General features: G+C 36.0%; 2 protein-coding genes across 11 annotated transcripts; one reads left to right on the forward strand and one right to left on the reverse strand.

Annotated features, from left to right (window-relative positions):
- Positions 1-1,042: 1,042 nt before the first annotated feature.
- LOC112179995 lies at positions 1,043-7,942 on the reverse strand. 8 transcript variants are annotated; one of them, XM_040511660.1, is made up of 10 exons: positions 7,428-7,942; positions 4,460-5,618; positions 3,652-3,873; positions 3,196-3,275; positions 3,050-3,098; positions 2,639-2,717; positions 2,392-2,496; positions 2,140-2,298; positions 1,764-1,893; positions 1,043-1,317 (listed from the first exon to the last, which is right to left on the reverse strand). In XM_040511660.1, the coding sequence occupies exons 4-9, from the start codon at positions 3,236-3,238 to the stop codon at positions 1,765-1,767; spliced, it is 564 nt and encodes a 187-aa protein (XP_040367594.1). In that variant the 5' UTR covers positions 3,239-3,275; positions 3,652-3,873; positions 4,460-5,618; positions 7,428-7,942; the 3' UTR covers positions 1,043-1,317; position 1,764. The 8 variants fall into 8 exon arrangements, 5 of the variants coding, with proteins under 5 accessions (XP_040367594.1, XP_040367595.1, XP_040367593.1 ...); XM_040511661.1 differs by having other exon boundaries at positions 3,196-3,286; XM_040511659.1 differs by having other exon boundaries at positions 3,196-3,873.
- A 909-nt stretch (positions 7,943-8,851) lies between these two features.
- On the forward strand, positions 8,852-17,017 carry LOC112180313 (probable N-acetylglucosaminyl-phosphatidylinositol de-N-acetylase). Of its 3 annotated transcripts, XR_005803530.1 has the most exons (14): positions 8,853-9,098; positions 11,495-11,528; positions 12,026-12,154; positions 12,234-12,294; positions 12,712-12,782; positions 13,723-13,787; positions 14,038-14,082; positions 14,161-14,241; positions 14,449-14,516; positions 15,277-15,325; positions 15,544-15,704; positions 15,928-16,025; positions 16,628-16,751; positions 16,820-17,017. XR_005803530.1 is itself a non-coding variant. In XM_024318844.2 (13 exons), exons 3-12 carry the CDS (start codon positions 12,037-12,039, stop codon positions 15,992-15,994), a joined length of 786 nt encoding a protein of 261 aa, XP_024174612.1. In that variant the 5' UTR covers positions 8,853-9,098; positions 11,495-11,528; positions 12,026-12,036; the 3' UTR covers positions 15,995-16,025; positions 16,628-17,017. The 3 variants fall into 3 exon arrangements, 2 of the variants coding, with proteins under 2 accessions (XP_024174613.1, XP_024174612.1); XM_024318844.2 differs by having other exon boundaries at positions 16,628-17,017; XM_024318845.2 differs by lacking the exon at positions 11,495-11,528 and having other exon boundaries at positions 8,852-9,098; positions 16,628-17,017.
- The last annotated feature ends 1,418 nt before the right edge of the window (positions 17,018-18,435 follow it).

An 18,435-nucleotide genomic window follows, 5' to 3' on the forward strand; every position in this document is an offset into this window, starting at 1 on the left:
AGGGGGAGATGCAGACATCAGGGAGAGATATCTACATGTATGGTCTCGAAACGTGAAGGGTGTGTTGTGCTCTTTTTCTCCTTCGACCGAGGTTATTTTTGTCCCACATGGTTTTTGTTACTCGGCAAGGTTTTTAATGAGGCAACGAGAGGAGCACCATGTTTGGGCGACACAAGGGGGAGTGTTCAAGTAAATCCAGAATATGTGTCTGGCCCAAGCCCTAGGTTACTTGTAATGGGGTTTTGAATTAGAGATATTCTCGGAGATATTCATAGATATCCGATTAATTGTACGATTATCTTTCCTTGTACAACTCTGATTCTGTATCTTGTAATCCTCTATATAAAGAGGCCCCTATTATCAATGAAAGTACGACTCAATTCTCTCTCAATTTTGATTTTCCTTAAACAGTTTTCAATTTCACTTTTTTGTAATAATTTTTACTGGTTTAGGGTGACTTTTGGAGTTTTGGTTGCAGAGTTACATTTAGTTGGTTTGATGTTTTAAACATTTTACTGTTGCAGTTGGCACAGAACCAAAACATAAGAAGACAGGGCTTCGCTTTTCTAAACTACCGGTGACGGGTATGGGTCCATTTTATGCGTATCGGGCCATGGGCTGAGACTTGGGATAAAATGACCGATAAAAAGCGGATACTAAATTACTAACCATATCTAAACATAAGGGTTTAAAAGCCTGAAAAGAAAAGCAAACTAAATAGCAATAAGCCTAGATTACCTTTCAAATTTTCAATCGTTACCGTGGTACTTGGTAAATACATTATAGTTACCCTGTGTGTGACACATGATTTTATAAACAAATGATCCAACATTATCGCTTTCGAGTATACGACCATGTATCTAGGAGTGTAGTGCATGTGGAGTGTCATGAACCACGGAGGTTGACATCAATGGTGTTGGTGCATCCATTTATGAGGAAGAACTTCATCAAAGAGGAGTAACTGTTTATTATGCCTTACAGTAACCATTGGCCAAGTTCTTCCTCACAACCAGAGACAAAAGTTACTTTGGGATTCTTCTAATGAAATAGAAATTTTCCTCAGCATATCACCCTAACGTAATACAAGTTCACATGTCCAAAACCAGTCTGAAATTTAGGTAGCCACAAATCCTAACTCAAGAAAATAACAAGGCAGTTTGGGAACTAATCCCTTTATGTCTTACAAACTTGAAAAGTAAAAAGGGTCAAAGGAAATAACTTAGGGGGTGATGGGGATGGATATATACAGAAGCAGGCCGAGACACCATTTCACATAACAGGACATTTTCCCTCAGACTCGGTTATATCTCTAGCAATCTGCAGAGGAGAGTAATGCTTGTCAGTAAGTTGATCGAACTGGCTTAGAGTTGTGAATGAATGAAAGCATGTTATACTGTGATAATAATTCACTAACTATTGCATAAAACATAGAAGTTTGCCAAGGAGACAGCATCTTAGATTTTGGCAATGACAAATGCAATGCACAACTTATCTTGCCCCAAATACAATGTTCTATTTGAATCTGAATTATTTTTCCCTCTCTCAGAAATTTCATTAAACACCAACCTAGTTTAAAACCCATGTATCAGTGTCACAGCTCACAAGTATCACAAAAGTCAACCACAATCGTGTCTATTACATTCACAAACCACTAACCGCTCAACCTCCATGAAGACTCAATCAAGAACTTGGCAATGTAAACTAAATGTTCAGCAAACCACCCAGGGGCGGGTGTGGAATTGAAACAATGCAAAACACATTACCTCAGATGCACGCATTCTCCACCCATTCAATCCTTGTTTTTAGTTCCTCAATCTGCTTCATCGTATTCTCCGCCCATTCATTCCTTATTTCTAGTGTTTTAACAATCTCTTTAAGCTCATTCTGACTTCTCTGAAATTTCATTGAACACAACTATTAATTTTAATACTCATGTACCGACCTCACAAGTAACAAAAAAGCTGAACTTGTCGTGTCACAATAACATTTCAAAAACTCAAGCTGCATGATGACCTCAATCGAAGGCATATTAGCAATTTAAACTTAATTTCAGCAAAACCCCCGAAAAAGAGAAAAAAAGAAAAAAAAAAGAGACAAAGAGGCGAAGAGCAATGTAAATGAGAATACAAAACACATTACCTGAAACTCAAGCTGTATCGCAAAAAACTTCATTATCAGATCCTTGCCAAAACCATCTCCCCTAGGTTCAGTTGTTGATTTTAGTCCATTCACAGCCTCTTTGAGCTCAGCCTCAAAATCGTGTATCAAGTACATTTCAAAAACCACCAAATGCTCAAGCTGCAGGAAGATTTAACATATGTAAACTTACTGTTCAGTAAAAACTCTGAAAAATGAGAGAGAGAGAGAGAGAGAGAGTATAAAACACATTACCTGAGATGCAGCTAGTTCATCCTTGAACTGCTTCATCACATTCTCCATCCATTCAGCCCTTGTTTTAATTCTATTAAGAGCCTCTCCGAGCTCAGCCTTTTCTTTCTGAAATTTCATTGAACGCAAACCTTAATTTTAAAAGCCATGCATCAGCTTCACAAGTATTACAAAAGTTGAGCACAATCTCGCATATATGCACGTCCTAGGCTAATTTATTTTACCTAGACACTAATAAAAGAAAGAGTACCTCAAAATCAGCTATTCCTTCACGAATGGTAATTACTTGAGGCCCAACCAGCTCCTTTAACTCCTTGACCAACAACTTACTAAAATCCATAACAAACACCCATTGTATCATTATGTAATTAACATCACCTAGTTAAATTAAGCAATTTGGGCGAAAGAAACTGCAAATACCCATTCTATTATACTTCTTTTTACTGGGCTGAACACAAAATGTTCAATGAAACTGTATTATTTTCTTAAACAATTTTAGACAGACGTTTTTTGAAGAACTATAAACAAAGGAACAAAATTTTAACTCATGATTTTGGTTCTGAAGAAACTCATATACAGAGATATATAAGACAGCAGATACATAAACAGAACATAGTAAAGTTCAAAGTATTGAAAAAAAAAAAAATTGAGAGATAGAAACCTTTGAAGGAAGTGGCTTAGGTTGAAGTTTTCGAGGTCATCTGAAATATCTGCAAAGGAAATTCAAAAGGTAAATTAGTTACAAGAACTTGAGGGATAAAGGGACAGAAAGAGAGGAAAAGAGAAAGCAATGCTTCTGGTGTTTACTTTCGATGAGCTTGTTGAGATTTTCGGGGTGATCAGCAGCCATGAATGAAACTTGAAACTCTCTCTTTCTCTATCTAGCTCTAAAAGAAGTCTCAGCAAAAGAGAAGAAGCAATGAGCCTTCCTGAATTGTTTGCCCTATCTTGTATAGACTGTAGTAGTGTGTCCTTAATAAAGCAGGTACTTAGCCTTCTGATTAATATCCAAGAGAGAATATTTTCCAATTGTGTTGGGAAAATAAATTGCTTTGGAACCTGGATACAGAGCTTAAGTAATGTTTTTTTAATCAAGGAGGATAGGTAATGTTGCCTTCACCATCAACATTATTTGATAAGAATGGAGTAATGACGGTTCCAGATGAAAAGACTGTACTTCATTAATTATGCATAAGATGTGGAGGAGTGCTGAGTGAAACCGTGAAGGTTTTGAGTGAGAGAGAAGAAATCTCTGAACCTTACCATAAGCATGAAAAGATTGGAAACAGATGACTTTTGACTTTGTGGCTTCACCATTTACTGCATGTCAGGTCTTGAGCCCATCAAAGTTCAAAACTGGGATTCTTCTTTTATTAGTCAGGGGACTCTCTTCATCTCTTGTATATCGAAGTATCAAACCAAGCTCTTCAGATATTAACATAGTACAATCATGCCCCTCTTTTCATATCTTCCCATCTTTGAGCTCTGATAAAAAAAAAATTTAAAAAAAAAAGCAAAGTACAATCAATCTTACTGTATCCAAAAGAGGAAAAAAAGATAAAAGAAAAAAGAAAATAATAATAATATTATAATAACACTCTTAGTCTTAGACTCAAGTGTGCTCTTGCAGTTAATCGTGTGAAGCTATAAAAAGATACACAACATATTTTAGGCCCTTTAATTTATAGAACTTAACACCTTCCTTACATGTTAGGATTCAGGTAACATTTTTCTGGTGATTCTGCGGTGGAATGGTTGAACCAGATTATACAGCTGCAATACAATTAGATAGACTGATAGACCATACTCATTACAGTGTCTGCAAGTGATCTCTAAATCAGCTTAAAGAAAAATACTGTTCTTAGAATTGGTATTTCATATAGGAAAAATTTCAATGGGGCAAAAGTACAAATGAAGTTCCATACAGAAGTATGGAATCCAAAAGAAAAGAATGTAGAGCTGCAAAACAGTATGCCTAATTGCCTATGTTGCTTTCATTTGTTTACAAGTCTAGTCCTCAGCAGCTCCATGACTAAAAGGGCACAGTAACTTACTGGGGTACTGGAATCACCTTAACAGTCCTGTGAAAAAGTATTGGACCCCTGACCAGTCTCTGAAATACTATTCAAATGTTGGACCTCAATGGTAGCTTCTTGGCTGATTTCCGGTTCTGTTGTGATGTTGGTTTCTAGAGCTGTTGTAATGGTACTAGAGCTTCCACATCCAAGAATGGATTCAGATCCTTCAGAGGTTGGATTTTGTTGAAATTGGGGATCTGAACTTGTTTCCACCTGTATATCTTGGTACACATGGGGAGGTATATATCTTCCTTCTTGGGGTTGGAATATAGTTTCAGCCAATGGGTTAGGGGGGTATAGAACTTGAAGCCCCACGGGTCGATGCATAGCTTCATGGCCTTTAAATCGTTTATACTTGGCAACATGCTTCTTTCCTGAAAGATGGCGATCGAAAAAAGCCTGCTTCTCACACTTGACATTACACAAGTCACAAACTATCGGAATTACAACTTTACGTTTGGAAGGTTCGACTGAGTGCTTCGGAGTTTTCGTTTTCTTGCGCTTCTTACCACGCTTCACATTGTCAGACGCATCACCTGGTGGAATTTCAGGCTGTCCGGGGTTCTTATTTTGTTTTCCAGTTTCCCTTGAATTTTCATAGCCAACAGGTTCGTATGGTATATTCTCTGTTGTGTTTTTCTCTTCATCGTCTTGTTCACACTGAGTCTGATGAGGCACTTCAAGCTTTGTATTAAAAGTGCAAAGCTGTTGGCCCTGCAATTTGGCCACTGTTCTGATACCATTTTTCAACCTTTCCATTTTTCTCAGGTTCCTTTGATGTCGCTTTCCATTTTGGTGCTGTTTAAGAACGTCCAAATTAGCGCATGAAGCATTACAAACTTCACACCAAGTAACCGTGGTTTTTTGAGCAACTTGAGGTTTTTGGTAGTTTGGAACTTCCGTTTTCAGTGCTGATGCAGATTCCGACTTCTGAGGTGTCAGCGTCACCGGAGATTGGTATGTCTGATGGGGAGGATGAAAAGATGTTGAAGGGACACCATGTTCCACTAAAAGCCAAGAACCACCCCTACCTCGACCATGTGATCCCCCAATGAAAGATGGGTGAGCTCCGCTGTAGCCAAAATTTCCTTGATGTCCTCTGAATAGTTCACCACCCCCTTCACCGATACCCCTATATGGAGGTTGGCCAACCTGCAAAATATAGCTTGAAAGGTTCTCAAGAATGTAGCAAGCCAAAATATAGCATAATATAGCAACAAGGTATGCAATAAAAGAACCCCCTATAACTTAGAATGTCAATTTTGTAGATTGACCCAAGTAAAAAAAGCCTTTTTTGGCTTTAAGAATTCCAAAATAGATTATATTAGCCAATATACAATTTTGTGGACTATTATTGCTTCAACCCTTTAGAATGTAAACAAGAGGGCACAGCTTCAACAAAGTCAGATTAAATCAAGACCATAAACTCTCTTGTAACTTTTGCTAAAACTAAACAGATACCCAAAACCAACATAATTTCACAGAAGAGAACGATGAAACCAAAATGATAACATAGAAATCAGGCAGAGCTTGTAACATAGAGGAATGGAAACCAGGCAAACGCAACATATTGTTATACAAAACCTGTTGCTGAATTTAAACCTTGAGTCAATGGAATCAGAAAAGCAAAACTTATGAAGCCGAACTAACATAATGCTGAAAACAGACACGTTGCAAGGCTCTAAACAGATCTAGAAACAAGTCCTGCTAATAAATATGTCATGTTAATTCTCACTGTGCAGAAGTTTCTATCATGGTCTGAATTAAGTGAACATTGTCATTCTGCATACAAAATTGCAGGTCATTTAAACTAAAAGGGTCACAATGCTAGTGGCTTGATTTTACCGTATGTAAGCACGAAAGGGAAAAAAAGCGAGAAAATAGTTAAGATCAGCCACATCATCTGCACCTATTTTGAGTTTATACAGATTCTCTCAAAGCAGGATATTACTTCACCAGAGAAATCCTAAAAGAAATTGGGAAGAGAATGGTGGTGGGAAGAAACAGGATAGGGTTGAGTTTGAACAGGCAATTGCATATGGACAGATTTTGTTTTGTTTTATATACTTCGAGAAGAAACACCCACATTACAAATTTTTAAAAGGAAAACTCCACTTGTCCTCATAATGTCAACTTCATTCGTCAAGAATTGATAGAAAGTTTGAAAAATAAGTACAGATAAACTTATAAGGAAGGGGTATCTTATTTAAACAAGAACCAAAAACAGAAGAAGGAGATTCCCTCCCCCCGCTACTTATTCCTAAAGTCCAATATCCATGAATGTTTTGTTTTTTGGGGGAAAATATCGTTATATCTGAGATCCTCTAGTCAAAATACAATCTTTTCTAACATATAACACAAAAACCAAAGGTCATAAATCCCCTAAACTAAAATTCAAACAAGAACCGCCGAAACAAAGCAATTAAGTGCTTTCTTAAATTCCCATATACTTACTTAAAACCATGGCTAAGGATAACATTACAAAGCAAAATCAGTAGAGTCGGAAACTATCAAAACAAAGAGAATGAAAATTCCAAGCTACTTGGAAGTTGGGATTATGGCATAAGTCGCCACAACTAAGAGACTAACCAATCTGCATATTATGCCAATTGACCCAGAGTATAACTATAACACCCAAGAGTTGTTCCGGTCTAAATCACTTAAAAAGATTAAATCTTTACATAGGGTCTACCTAAGTGAGCCCATCTCGCTCCCTATTGTGCATCATTTTTATGCAACTCAAACAGTAAGCACCCTCTCACCATATCCAAACTCAACATCATGAATCTGTTATGAACCTCCAAACACCCCAAAAATCATACAAATGTGGCTCCGAAACTGTATCAACTAACCCAACAAAACACATTCGACAAGCATTTGAACTCACAAGTCACCCAAAACAATGACAATGACATTAGTTCCATCAACATTCGAACATATAAACAAAACAAAAAAGTGTACCATTGGTGGAGTGTTCCATTGAGACCCCACAGCCCCTGAGTATCGCACCAAACGAGACAGCACAGCCACCGCTGGCGGGACCGGAAGCTCAGGTCGTCGAGGCACTGCCGACTGGGGATAAGCCTGCTGGGGATAGAGATTGGTATAGTTTGATGGGTGATAACCATTTTGTTGTAGTTGTAGTTGTTGTTGTTGTGGGTATTGATATTGAGGAGGGTAGTAAGATTGGTGGGTATTGGTATTGTAATGGTAGTGTGGTTGTTGTGGGGGTTGGAAGTGTTGTTGGTGGTGGTGGTGTTGGTGTTGGGCTTGGAGGAGTTGCTGTTGGTGAAGCTGTTGGAGGTGATGATGGTCCATTTTTGTAGGGGAAGAAAGATTGGGGCTTTGGGTTTTCTGGGCCGGAGGGGTTTGGGCGTTTGAACGGAAAAAGGTGAGAGAAGGCGGAAGGGGATCAACGGACGGAGAGGTATTGTGTTTGTTGCGATTGCGGGGCCGAGGGGAGAGAGAGGGGCATATATGGGGTCAAAATGTGGCAGCAATGCTAGATTCCTAGTGACATCACAAGTTCGTTATAAAAAATAAAATACTTTGTATTTTCAAAATTTTACACTAGTTTTACTTATTTATTTATTTGCAACTCTTGGTTTTTTTTTTTTTTTTTGAATTATTTATTTGCATTTCTAAAATTCGCAATTGGTATTCTCATTTTTATTCATTTGTAACATTCAAAACTACACTCAATTCTTTCAATTTCGTTCAACTATGTAAATTGGGCTATCTTTCTCTTTCTCTATAATTTTCATTCTTACTCCTACATTGCAAAGACATGAGAATATTTTTTGTGTTCAACGATGAAAATGCCAATTGAATTCGAAAAATATGATGTTGTAGGTAGTGTATTTGGCAAGCTTCTATTGAACAAAATTGTCACCCATGGGCATGTGGTGCGAAAAAAAAAAGAAAAAAAGATTGAGGTTTACATTTCGCCAAAATCAATATTTTATAATGTAAACTTTTTAACAAAAGATCACACAACAATTTAGAAGTCAACCCTCTTGGCGCTTGAGATCTCTCATTAAAAACAATAAGATGTTGGCAAGCCAATTACGCATTCGGTCCATTCGGCATGTAAAGCAAATTTTCTTGCAGATATCTTAGCAAGGCTCAGACATTCTACTCAAGCTCAAGTCTGGTCCAAGTCTCTTCCTCTGTCTGCTGCTCAAACTTTTTATTTTGATTCCCTGAATGTAGGTTGTTATAGGGCTTCTCTTTGTAATTTTCCTCCTTTATCGAAAAAAAAAAAAATTAAAAGTCAACAACTTCGAGTTACATTTTCTAAATGCAAAGTAGTTATTCAATTACTATCTGATTTTGGAAGACTTCCTATAATAAAACGGTGTGCAATTTTCTATGAAAACATCCACTTTTACAAACATAGTCATTTCCCTTTTTGCCAGGGAGCACTGTACTGTGGCCACAAATGCATTGGTGACTTCACAAAAAAAAAAAAAAAAAAGCATTGGTGAGCGAAACAAGAGTTGGACGATTTCAACCTGGAGGTGCAGAGAGGGAGAGCGAAGAGGAAGAGAGGACCGGAGCTTTGTTGCTTGCGATTTTCGAATTCGGATTTTGATCCCTTTGGTGCAACAAGACCGACGACTGCGTTGGCCGGTATCTTCATCCCTCTCTTTCTCCATTTTTATTTAATTTCATAGACGATTAGGAGGAGGGTTTCAGTAATTGTTTGAAATTGCTCAGCCAGTGAATTTTCATCTTGTCAAATTGGACGATTTTATCATTCTGCGATGGTCGATAGTTTAATTCTCAGCATTGATTTGTGGAAGCCTGTGTGTGATTAAGCTCTGAGAAATTGCCGCAAAAAAGGACTTACTTGGATTGGAAGAGGCTAAGGTTTGATTAGTAAAGTTGATCGTATGTAACTCTGAGTACCAACATTTTACCAAAGATTGAAATTGTGTTGTTGGGACATCTCTTCCGAGTTGAGGTCAGGGAAGATTCGGGTTATAAGGATCATGTCTTGTCTTGGGATTTAAGACCTAAAATAGGAAATCTTAGAAAATGATATTGTCACAATGTAGTTATTAAAGATAGTAGAAATTCTTTCTTCTTTCTTTTTGCAAGAAAACTAAATTTTGTGTCTTTATCGTGGAATTCGATGGTTTTTGGGTTTGAGATTCTATGCATGTCACTCTGCCTATGCTTTGTTTCTCTGGTTATTTCTAGTGTTGATTTGATATCTTCAGCCAAGACATTAACATTGATTTTGGGTTTTGATTGCTTTGTTGTCTTTTTGATGTTGATTACCCAAGTTTTTTCATCTTTGGGTTTCTCTGTGCCGGTCTGAAGGACTATCTGTCAATCTCTGGAAATTTTTTATTAGTTAAGACTAAATAAATTTCTTCATTTCTGAGAACCATACAGCATTTTAGTTGAGTTCATGGATGAATAAAACAAAACATATTTGATAATTTTGAGCTGCAGTTGGGTATAGATGACAACATCCAGGTTTGTATTAAGGCATTTTCAGTGTTAAAGTGAAAAAGAATGTCGTGGAAATATAAAGCTTTTGTGGTTTGTATGCCGTATGACAACAAATTGGTCTATTTTAAGTGTCAAAGAGATTATGAAGAGAAGGATCCAAATATTTATATAAATATCGCATAGACTTCCATGTCTAGCTACCTAGATCTGTTATCGGCTTTACACAACTAATACAAAACTTTTTGTTTGCAACTCAAAATCCACTTTGCTTTATATTTTTTGTCTTTATGGTTATGTCGGTGGTGAGGTAAATCGAATAAAATGTTTTAGAATCTAGCTTCAGACAATAAGAGGCGTTTAGGTACATAATAAAATGGAGCCTAAATTTATTCCAACACTATCAGAAATTTGGACGAACATGTAGCACTACGAAATTCAGTTTCAACCTCAATGAGTGCTAGCCCATATAATTAAACAACCAAAGAAGTGTCATTTGACTGGATAATAAATGAAGGAACTGGATCATTGAGCATATGATGACTTGGGTCTGGAGAGATTTCAATGGTTAGAGATGAGAGAGGTAGAGAGGTAGAGAGTTATTAGGATAAATTCTTTCATGCAAAACGAACAGCAATTCCAACTGTAACATTTTCTCTACTTCTCTTAAAGTAATTTTGTTTTGTTTCTATGAAATTAATTCTCTTTTTTCATTTGCTCTGACTGCTTTTTACTGAGGCAATTTGAGTTTGAGTTTTGACAAGTCCAGGGTATTCATTTGCTATAGGAGATACAGTTTTGATCGTATCGTCCTCTCAAATCTTTTGTAAATAAAAATTTATGATTTTGTCTTGCTCCTGCTTTATTGCTCTGAATATTTCAAGAAATATAATTAATGATTTTAAAGTTTTGTTCGGACTATTACGTGTGCTGTAATAGATTTAGTGCTATTGATTTACCCTATCAAGTGATAGGACAGTGAACACATTCTATGTCAATTGTGAGTAATTAAGTTTCCTTTTTCGATTTGATGTGCATTGTTGTGTATAAACTGATATGACCAAGTTGTAAAAGATTGAATATTTCTGAATGTGAATGATGTGGTGCTTGAATCAGTGGTCTTTCTAATGAAGCAGTTTTCACCATTGACATAGTATTATTCTTGACATAAAGGCAAATAGTATAAAACGATTTTTTATATTCTTGAGTAACTCGTTGGTCCTACACTTTTTCTGTGTTGAAAAAGGCAGCATGAAATATAGAATTAGGTGAACCGCCTTCTTACATGGAACAAGAAAATGAAGAAAAAACTGTGTGTGTGTGTGTATTTCTTTTTTTTTCTTTTTCTTTTTCTGCCAAAGAGCATTCTACTTTGGCCACAAAATGCATTATTTAAACTTTAAAGTACTACCACAAAATAGGAGCAAATTGTTCAATTTGCCTAATTATAATACAATAATGCCATGTCAGTAAACACATAATTACCAGATTCCCCAAACAATGAAATTCTGAATTGCGAAAAAAAGAAAAGCAGCTCTGACTGACTCGGTATTTGGTTATTTGTGAAGGAGGAGGAGAAGCTCTGCTTCTAGGAGGCGTCAGGTATGTCATATGTGGTTTTCTCACAAGTACCCAACAACCATTCATCCTACTTGGGCATGTTTTAGACTCTAACTTCGATTTAGATTCATGAACCATGGTTTAGGTGTCGAATTGATTTCTGATTGTTTGACTGATGAATCATTCGTGTTTCGTTGGTTCATTATGGTATCAAACTGAAATTGAAATTCATGATTATATATCAAACTACATTTTCAAGTTAAAAAGCCTCCAATTGACTCCCCTGTTTCCCCTGACTGGTAACATCTCTCTCTTTGTTTTGATCTTATCAATCTTATCAATTTGGTGTTCTTATTGATTTATGAGGTTCCTTAAACCCATCATAGACTCTGTAGTTTGGTAAATTGATATCAAATTCTTACTGCCATTGATGATTTCTGATATTGAAGACACATCCTTTAGAATCATAGCCTTATAGTTGTGTCGTTTTATGAATTGTGGGTATTGCTGAAAAAAGTTATGTTCTTTACTGTCTGCAGGTGCATTTGAGATGGCGTGGTTATTAATTATCTCTTCTGTGATTGTAATATGGATAGCATCTCTGTTCAAAATTCTCCATGGTTCATACTCACCTTCCAAGGGCGCTTTCTTGAATGATTCTAATAATGGTGGGTGGTCTGCACGAGCTTTGTATTTTGCAGGCTGCTTTTTGACTGTTGGTTTAGCATAATGTGTTTATGATATCAGGTGGCAGTGCCAAGAAGAGAAATGTGTTGCTGGTTGTTGCCCACCCAGATGATGAGTCCATGTAAGCATAGCTTTACAAATTGATGTATCATGTTTCAAGTCCATTTGGCTTTAGTTATAGCAGACTTCAGCTGAGTTTTTTTTATCAAGTCTAATTTATGTCGGGGCTATTGAATGTTGGAATGGTATGAAGGAGAATTTCTGTTCATCATATAAACTTCATATTGCCTCTCATGCCCTTCGATGTTGATGTCTGCATATATTGCCAAACTTGATTGTTGTCCTTGTAATTAACACAACTAGGTCACCTGAATGGAAAAGAAGGTCTAATTTGATTTCTAGAAAGCCTTCTTCTCCAGTACAATTGTTGAGCTTTTATGTTTTAAGAGAGGAAATCTGTTCTTGGTGGCAGAATTAGTAATGTGTTCCGTAGGATTCTTATGTATCGTGTTAAAACTCTTTGTCGCATTTTCCGCAGGTTCTTCACTCCAATAATAAACTACCTCACTTTGAGAGGGCATTATATTCACATCTTATGCTTGTCAATTGGTAACACTCTTTCATCCCTATATAACTGCATCGGCATACACTGATCTATTAATCTCTTCCCTTCTCCTTTTTGGTATTTATGTTAAATTTATATCTCTATATAACTTAAGCCATAAACTTACTCACAGATAAAAAAAATGTTGTCCTACTTTTTCTCTTAATACCCTTGAAATAAGAACTCTTACAGTTGAGTAAGTTCGTTAATGTATGTAATTTTGTTTGGCATTCCCATGTGCCCAAGACAAGGTAGAAGCCCATGCCTTGTTTGTGAATGGTGATTTTCCTTCGATACATCAAGTGTATCAAATTTACAAGCACGCAATTCTGACCTATTCGTGGAGATAGTCAAGGTCATATGACAAGAGAGTCAATGAAAATAATAAATATACTGCTGTAAGAGTGTAAGGTCTTCATTGGTTTAGGACTTTAACAGTACTTAAATGCTGTATGTTGGTTATCTCTAACCAATAGGTAAAATCCTCTTATTTAAACCATCTTTTCTTTTGAGTATCCAAAAGATAATTTATAGGATTTTGGACCATCTCTCTTCTTTAAGAAAAAGGGTGATCATTTTCAAGCCAAGCTGATCAAAACTGTTAAATGATGTTATTACTAAACTAAGTGAACATGTAACTGGTCTGTGTATTATAGTTACAACTTATACTTGGATTGAAGTTTCAGTAGCAATTTATACAAGGGTTGTATTTTCCATCCATAAGTGTATTTAGAAAAAAGGTAAGCCCGCCCCTTGGGATGCGAACTTCCTTCCAGATCTTTCTGTTGTGTGCTATTTGTAGGCTTTACCGTTGCTTATAGAGATGGTAACTGTTTGTTTGTGACTTCCTAGAGAATAGTTTATAGGATGCAGATTAAATTTGAAATTCTTGCCTATATCATTTCCTGGTGTTTGTAATTACTTTTCAGTTTCATCTGTATGCAGGTGATGCAGATGGTAAAGGAAATACTAGAAAAGAAGAGCTCTACCAGGCTTCTGCAACCCTCAAGGTGATATTCAATTTGGAACTAAAGAGATGAGGTTCTGTAATTCACTCGTAATAATGATGTGCTTCTTTACGTGCACCAGCACAATGCTTTGGTTTTTTTTTGTGCTGTTAAATTTATTTCATTCCATTCTAAAAACTTTGTTATCGTTTGTGGCTTAGAGAACTTTTAGTCTTTTGGAACCTGTGATACATTGTGGTGTACTTCCACCAGAGCATTCACATAGTTTTTCAATTTGAAATTGGTTATGCAGGTTGCGCATCAACATGTGAAAATTCTGGACCATCCAGATCTTCAGGTTTTACTTGACTATGCAACTACTACCTTTTTTGATACTATCTTGAGAGTCTATAACAACATATTCTTAAATCCTCAGGATGGTTTTGGTAAGGTGTGGAATCACAATTTATTGGCAAAGATTATTGAAGAGGAAGTCGTAAGTCAGGGCATTGACTTGGTAAGATAATCTTTCAAAACAAAATTACTGTAGTTTGCTTTAGCTCTTTACCTTCTACTGTCATTTCTGGACTCGTGAATTTGTAGTTCTCTTCTTTTTTGGTTTGCAATGAACATCATTTAATGGACTCCTGCTTGGTGATATGCACGCCGAATCTTGTTTTAATCACATTGTATTTCTAAGAACCATTTGCATGGGCTTTAACAGATTATTACTTTTGATAATTATGGAGTTTCGGGACACTGTAACCATTGTGACGTGCATTACGGAGTAAGGTATGTTGAACTTATTTTTCTAATCGCCTCCAATTAATGCTTATAAACTTGGAAATAAATTCCTGGTAAACAAATACCCATGTATGCTTGTTCTCATGGAAACATTTGTCACAAAAGTCAAGAGTGATGACTACTCTTCACGTCATTGTGATGCGTTGTCTTGTTGGTTAGTTTGTCTGCCGATGTATCTCACCACTTTCAGACTGATTTTAAGTATGTTGTAAGTTGGTTTGATTAAGATTTGGATGGCTGTCTAGGATGATTTATTCAATTATTTGTTTTGTTTCTATATTAATGGTAACCTACATTTAGTATTTGTTACCATTTATTGGAATTGGTGCTTTTTGAAGGGTAGCTGTGAACAGTGAAGTATATGAAAACTAGTTTAAGCCTTGCATTTTATGTATTTCCAAAGGTGGTAAAATGAACAGGATAAACCTCTACTTATAGTCTCATCAAGTTCTCTTAATCAAAAAGGTTTCCAGTTGGGTATTCAGTATTCACACAACATTTAAGTGAAGCTGTGAAGACTTTTGCAAATTCTTTAAACTGCCATGATTTCATAAGATAATATAATGATGTAACTATCTTTTCCTTAAATGATTTCTTTTGTCTTTTTAGTTGTATATTGTCTTTCCCCATTTTGGTGAATATACCATTTTAAGGATGGCTATCTTGTGCTGTTATCTGTTTACTTACTGAATTCCTTATTTGAGTACATTACAGTATGCTATTTAATATGTGCTGATGTTGCAAGCAGGAAGCTTTTACTTGCATTGTCACAAAGGAATGTTGAAGCCTGGGAACTTGTATGATCTCTTCTTTAGATTCATGTTTTTGAAATCTGTGGCGTTTTAGTTAACTTGCGCATTCTAACGTTTAAAGTATCCTGATGGAGCCTATATTCACGGTCACCCAAGTATTATATAACAATAAAAGTTGATGCATTCACATGTTTTCCGTTTTAGTAGTTTAATGATTGTTAAACCTGTTGTATAAATTGTTCTTTTGTTGCATCCACTGTCAGGTCAGTACTAACATATTCCGCAAGTATAGTGGACCAGTGGATATATGGTTCTCCAATTTATATTCTATGCAATGCTCAAATGAAATGTTGCATTGCTTGGTAAATGAACAACCCAGAAAGAGCTTCCTGGCAATGGCACAACATGCAAGCCAATGGGTTTGGTATGCTATTACCTGTTATCAATTGAAAGTTCATGGAAACGTCTATGTTATTGCTCTTACATTCTTCCTTGTTTTTCTTGGGTGAATCTTATTATACTTTTCATTACTACAAAAAATCCAAGTAATAACTTCTTCGACATTCCCAGTTTGGACATGTTTTTAGAATCAAGATAGTCCAATGAACTACTCTTCTTTTTAACATATTTTAATTTTATATCTGCAGGTTTCGCAAGCTTTTTGTGGCATTTTCCAGTTGTACCTATGTGAACACGCTTAGAAAGATGAAGTAGTTTGTGAGATCAATTTTGTACTTGCGTCTTGGTAAGTCCTCTCATGGATATATGGCAGCTAGGGACATGTTTTTTTCGTTCTTCTATTCTGAGATGATCATTTAGAAAACTGAGTAGAGACTTTACAATCATCGGGTAAAATTTCACTGCTTCTGGGACGACATTTCGGTGTTAATGTTTAAGTCAGTAATAAGATAGCAACCTTATGGAATAGATTAGTTCCTCATTTTTTTTTGGGGGTAAGTTTCTCATTGTTTTGCCCTTTTGCTGTCCATTAATTAGAGATGTAGAGAAGCTTCTGTTTAATGTTACATTAGTGTAATTTGATCCAATGAAATAGAGTAGTTCTTTTTTGTTCTGCCTTCTGTCCATGAAATAGAGATGCAGAGAAGCATGTGTCTACTGTTAATGTGTGTATTTGATCCAGTTAAACCTCTCTATAACATTACCCAAATGTTTTCATGATAGATACAAAGTACAATCTGGTTGATTTTGTGCTATTTCCAAAAAAAAAAGAAAAAAAAAAGAAAAAAAGAGAGGAGCAAATTTCAAATAAGAAAATCACGTCTCAAATGTTGAAGAACCAGCTTTTATTGGTGAATGAGAGGCTCATTATAATTGTACTTTTGTCAGGTTGGCGAGCATATTGGTGGTTGGTGGAAGCCTGACAGAATAGAAGCTTGAAAGTTTAGAATATCGATTTGATGAATTGAATCTGAATAAGGACATCTACTGAATTTACACCATTATGGTTCAGGTATTGACTTTTATTGTTAACTTTAAAACAGTTCTAGTTGCTCACTTTTGTAAATCATGCCTTTACAGCTCAGGCTATCTGAAATTCTTTTCTTTGGTAAAGAGAAAATGTGAACCTCAAGTTATAGAAATTCAAGATTAGAAGTATTCCAAGTATTGAGAAAGCTAAGATGTAGTCCTGCACTCCAACAAAAAGATCAATGGGACTGCTTTTTTAAAGATTTACACTCATTTGTTGTCATATAATATGGGAGATGGTTAATATGTCATGTATTTATTTATATGTCTAGCTATCTATACCCTGAATAGTTTTCTTGTTTCACTAGTTCCTCATGCTGGCTTTGGTTTGAGTATTGAAAGTCTCGTAAAGTTTGCAACTGGGATTAAGAATATCAGGGATGTGGTTCCTTGCCCACACCTAGTTCCTCAGAATATTGAGGAGGCTGTTTACATTCTTTGGCTCCCTAAGAGTTTTTTTTTTCTTTCTTTTTTTACTTTTTTTTTCCTTCTTTCCTTCTTACCTTCACCCTTTTGTAGCTGGTTTCTCAACTTATATTGTACAAGAAGCCCAAGGTAGCTTTCATGCTTTCATTCTCTAGGCCTGAAAGTGAAGGTTAATTATTGTATAAGAACTAAAATGTTTATTAACCCAATTGTCTGCAGTATTTGTCTTTGTTTTTCTTTTGCTTGGGCTCTTCTCATGTTAGTTGGCCTCCTTATCATACAACTTGCCGAAACATTTAAGATGGAGGAGTAGCCTAACATTTTCTGATGAGTTGAAACTTGAAAGTGTTGTATGCTTCAAACTGCCAAAAAGGTAGATAAATGCAATTGTCTCGAAAAAAAATAAAAAATAAATAAAGATACAGATTACAAAGAATTCAGAATACGGCTGTGGACAAACACATAATGATGAAGAATTACTATCAAACTCACGGAATTTATTGGACACAATCTCCTTTTTATTTCAAAGTTGTAAACATCAATCTCTTTAACATTGCTTCGAGGCACCGGCATTAAACAAGAACCTGTATTTTGTGATAAAACTGTCATGCAATGGTCATTGTGATCCTGAAAGTTTAGGAACAGTGTTCTTTCCGGAATTGAGTTTGCTCACCACTTTGCGATTTAGAAAGTAACTTTTGTTAACTCCTTAAAATTATATTTTCACCACTCTCCGGATTATGGGTTGCTGTTCGTGAAGCTCTGAGCTCGACACCTCCAATGACGTCCAATCAGAACCATCTCCGGCCTCACAAAATCAAGAAAGGTCATTCTCTTCGTTGTCCTAAGAGCCGGGGAGAGAGAGTGGGTTTTGTTTTTAAAAATAATAAAACATATTCAATTAATGATAGTTTGCTATCTTTTTTTATTATTATTATAGTTAACCATAGTGTTAGTGTTAACTTGTGTGGTGGTATCACTCAGAAGTCAGAACTATAGGTAATGAGCAAATTCGAATCCGTTCTTTCCTCCCCTCCAACTCAAAGCTCTGCTTCCTCCAAGCAAGGCATCATGTCATGGGCACATAAAATAAATCAAACGTCTGTTTATTTTTCTATAAACAAGATACAAAAAGCAAAGATGCTTATGGATTTGATTCGAAGCTTTGCAAATGATGCACTCCATCAGGGTAAAGTAAAGATGCTTATGCTTTATAGCTTTTTCCTATTTTTTCTGTACAT

This window comes from Rosa chinensis, chromosome 7, assembly GCF_002994745.2.
Source record: "Rosa chinensis cultivar Old Blush chromosome 7, RchiOBHm-V2, whole genome shotgun sequence".
In the NCBI taxonomy this organism is placed as follows: Eukaryota; Viridiplantae; Streptophyta; class Magnoliopsida; order Rosales; family Rosaceae; genus Rosa; species Rosa chinensis.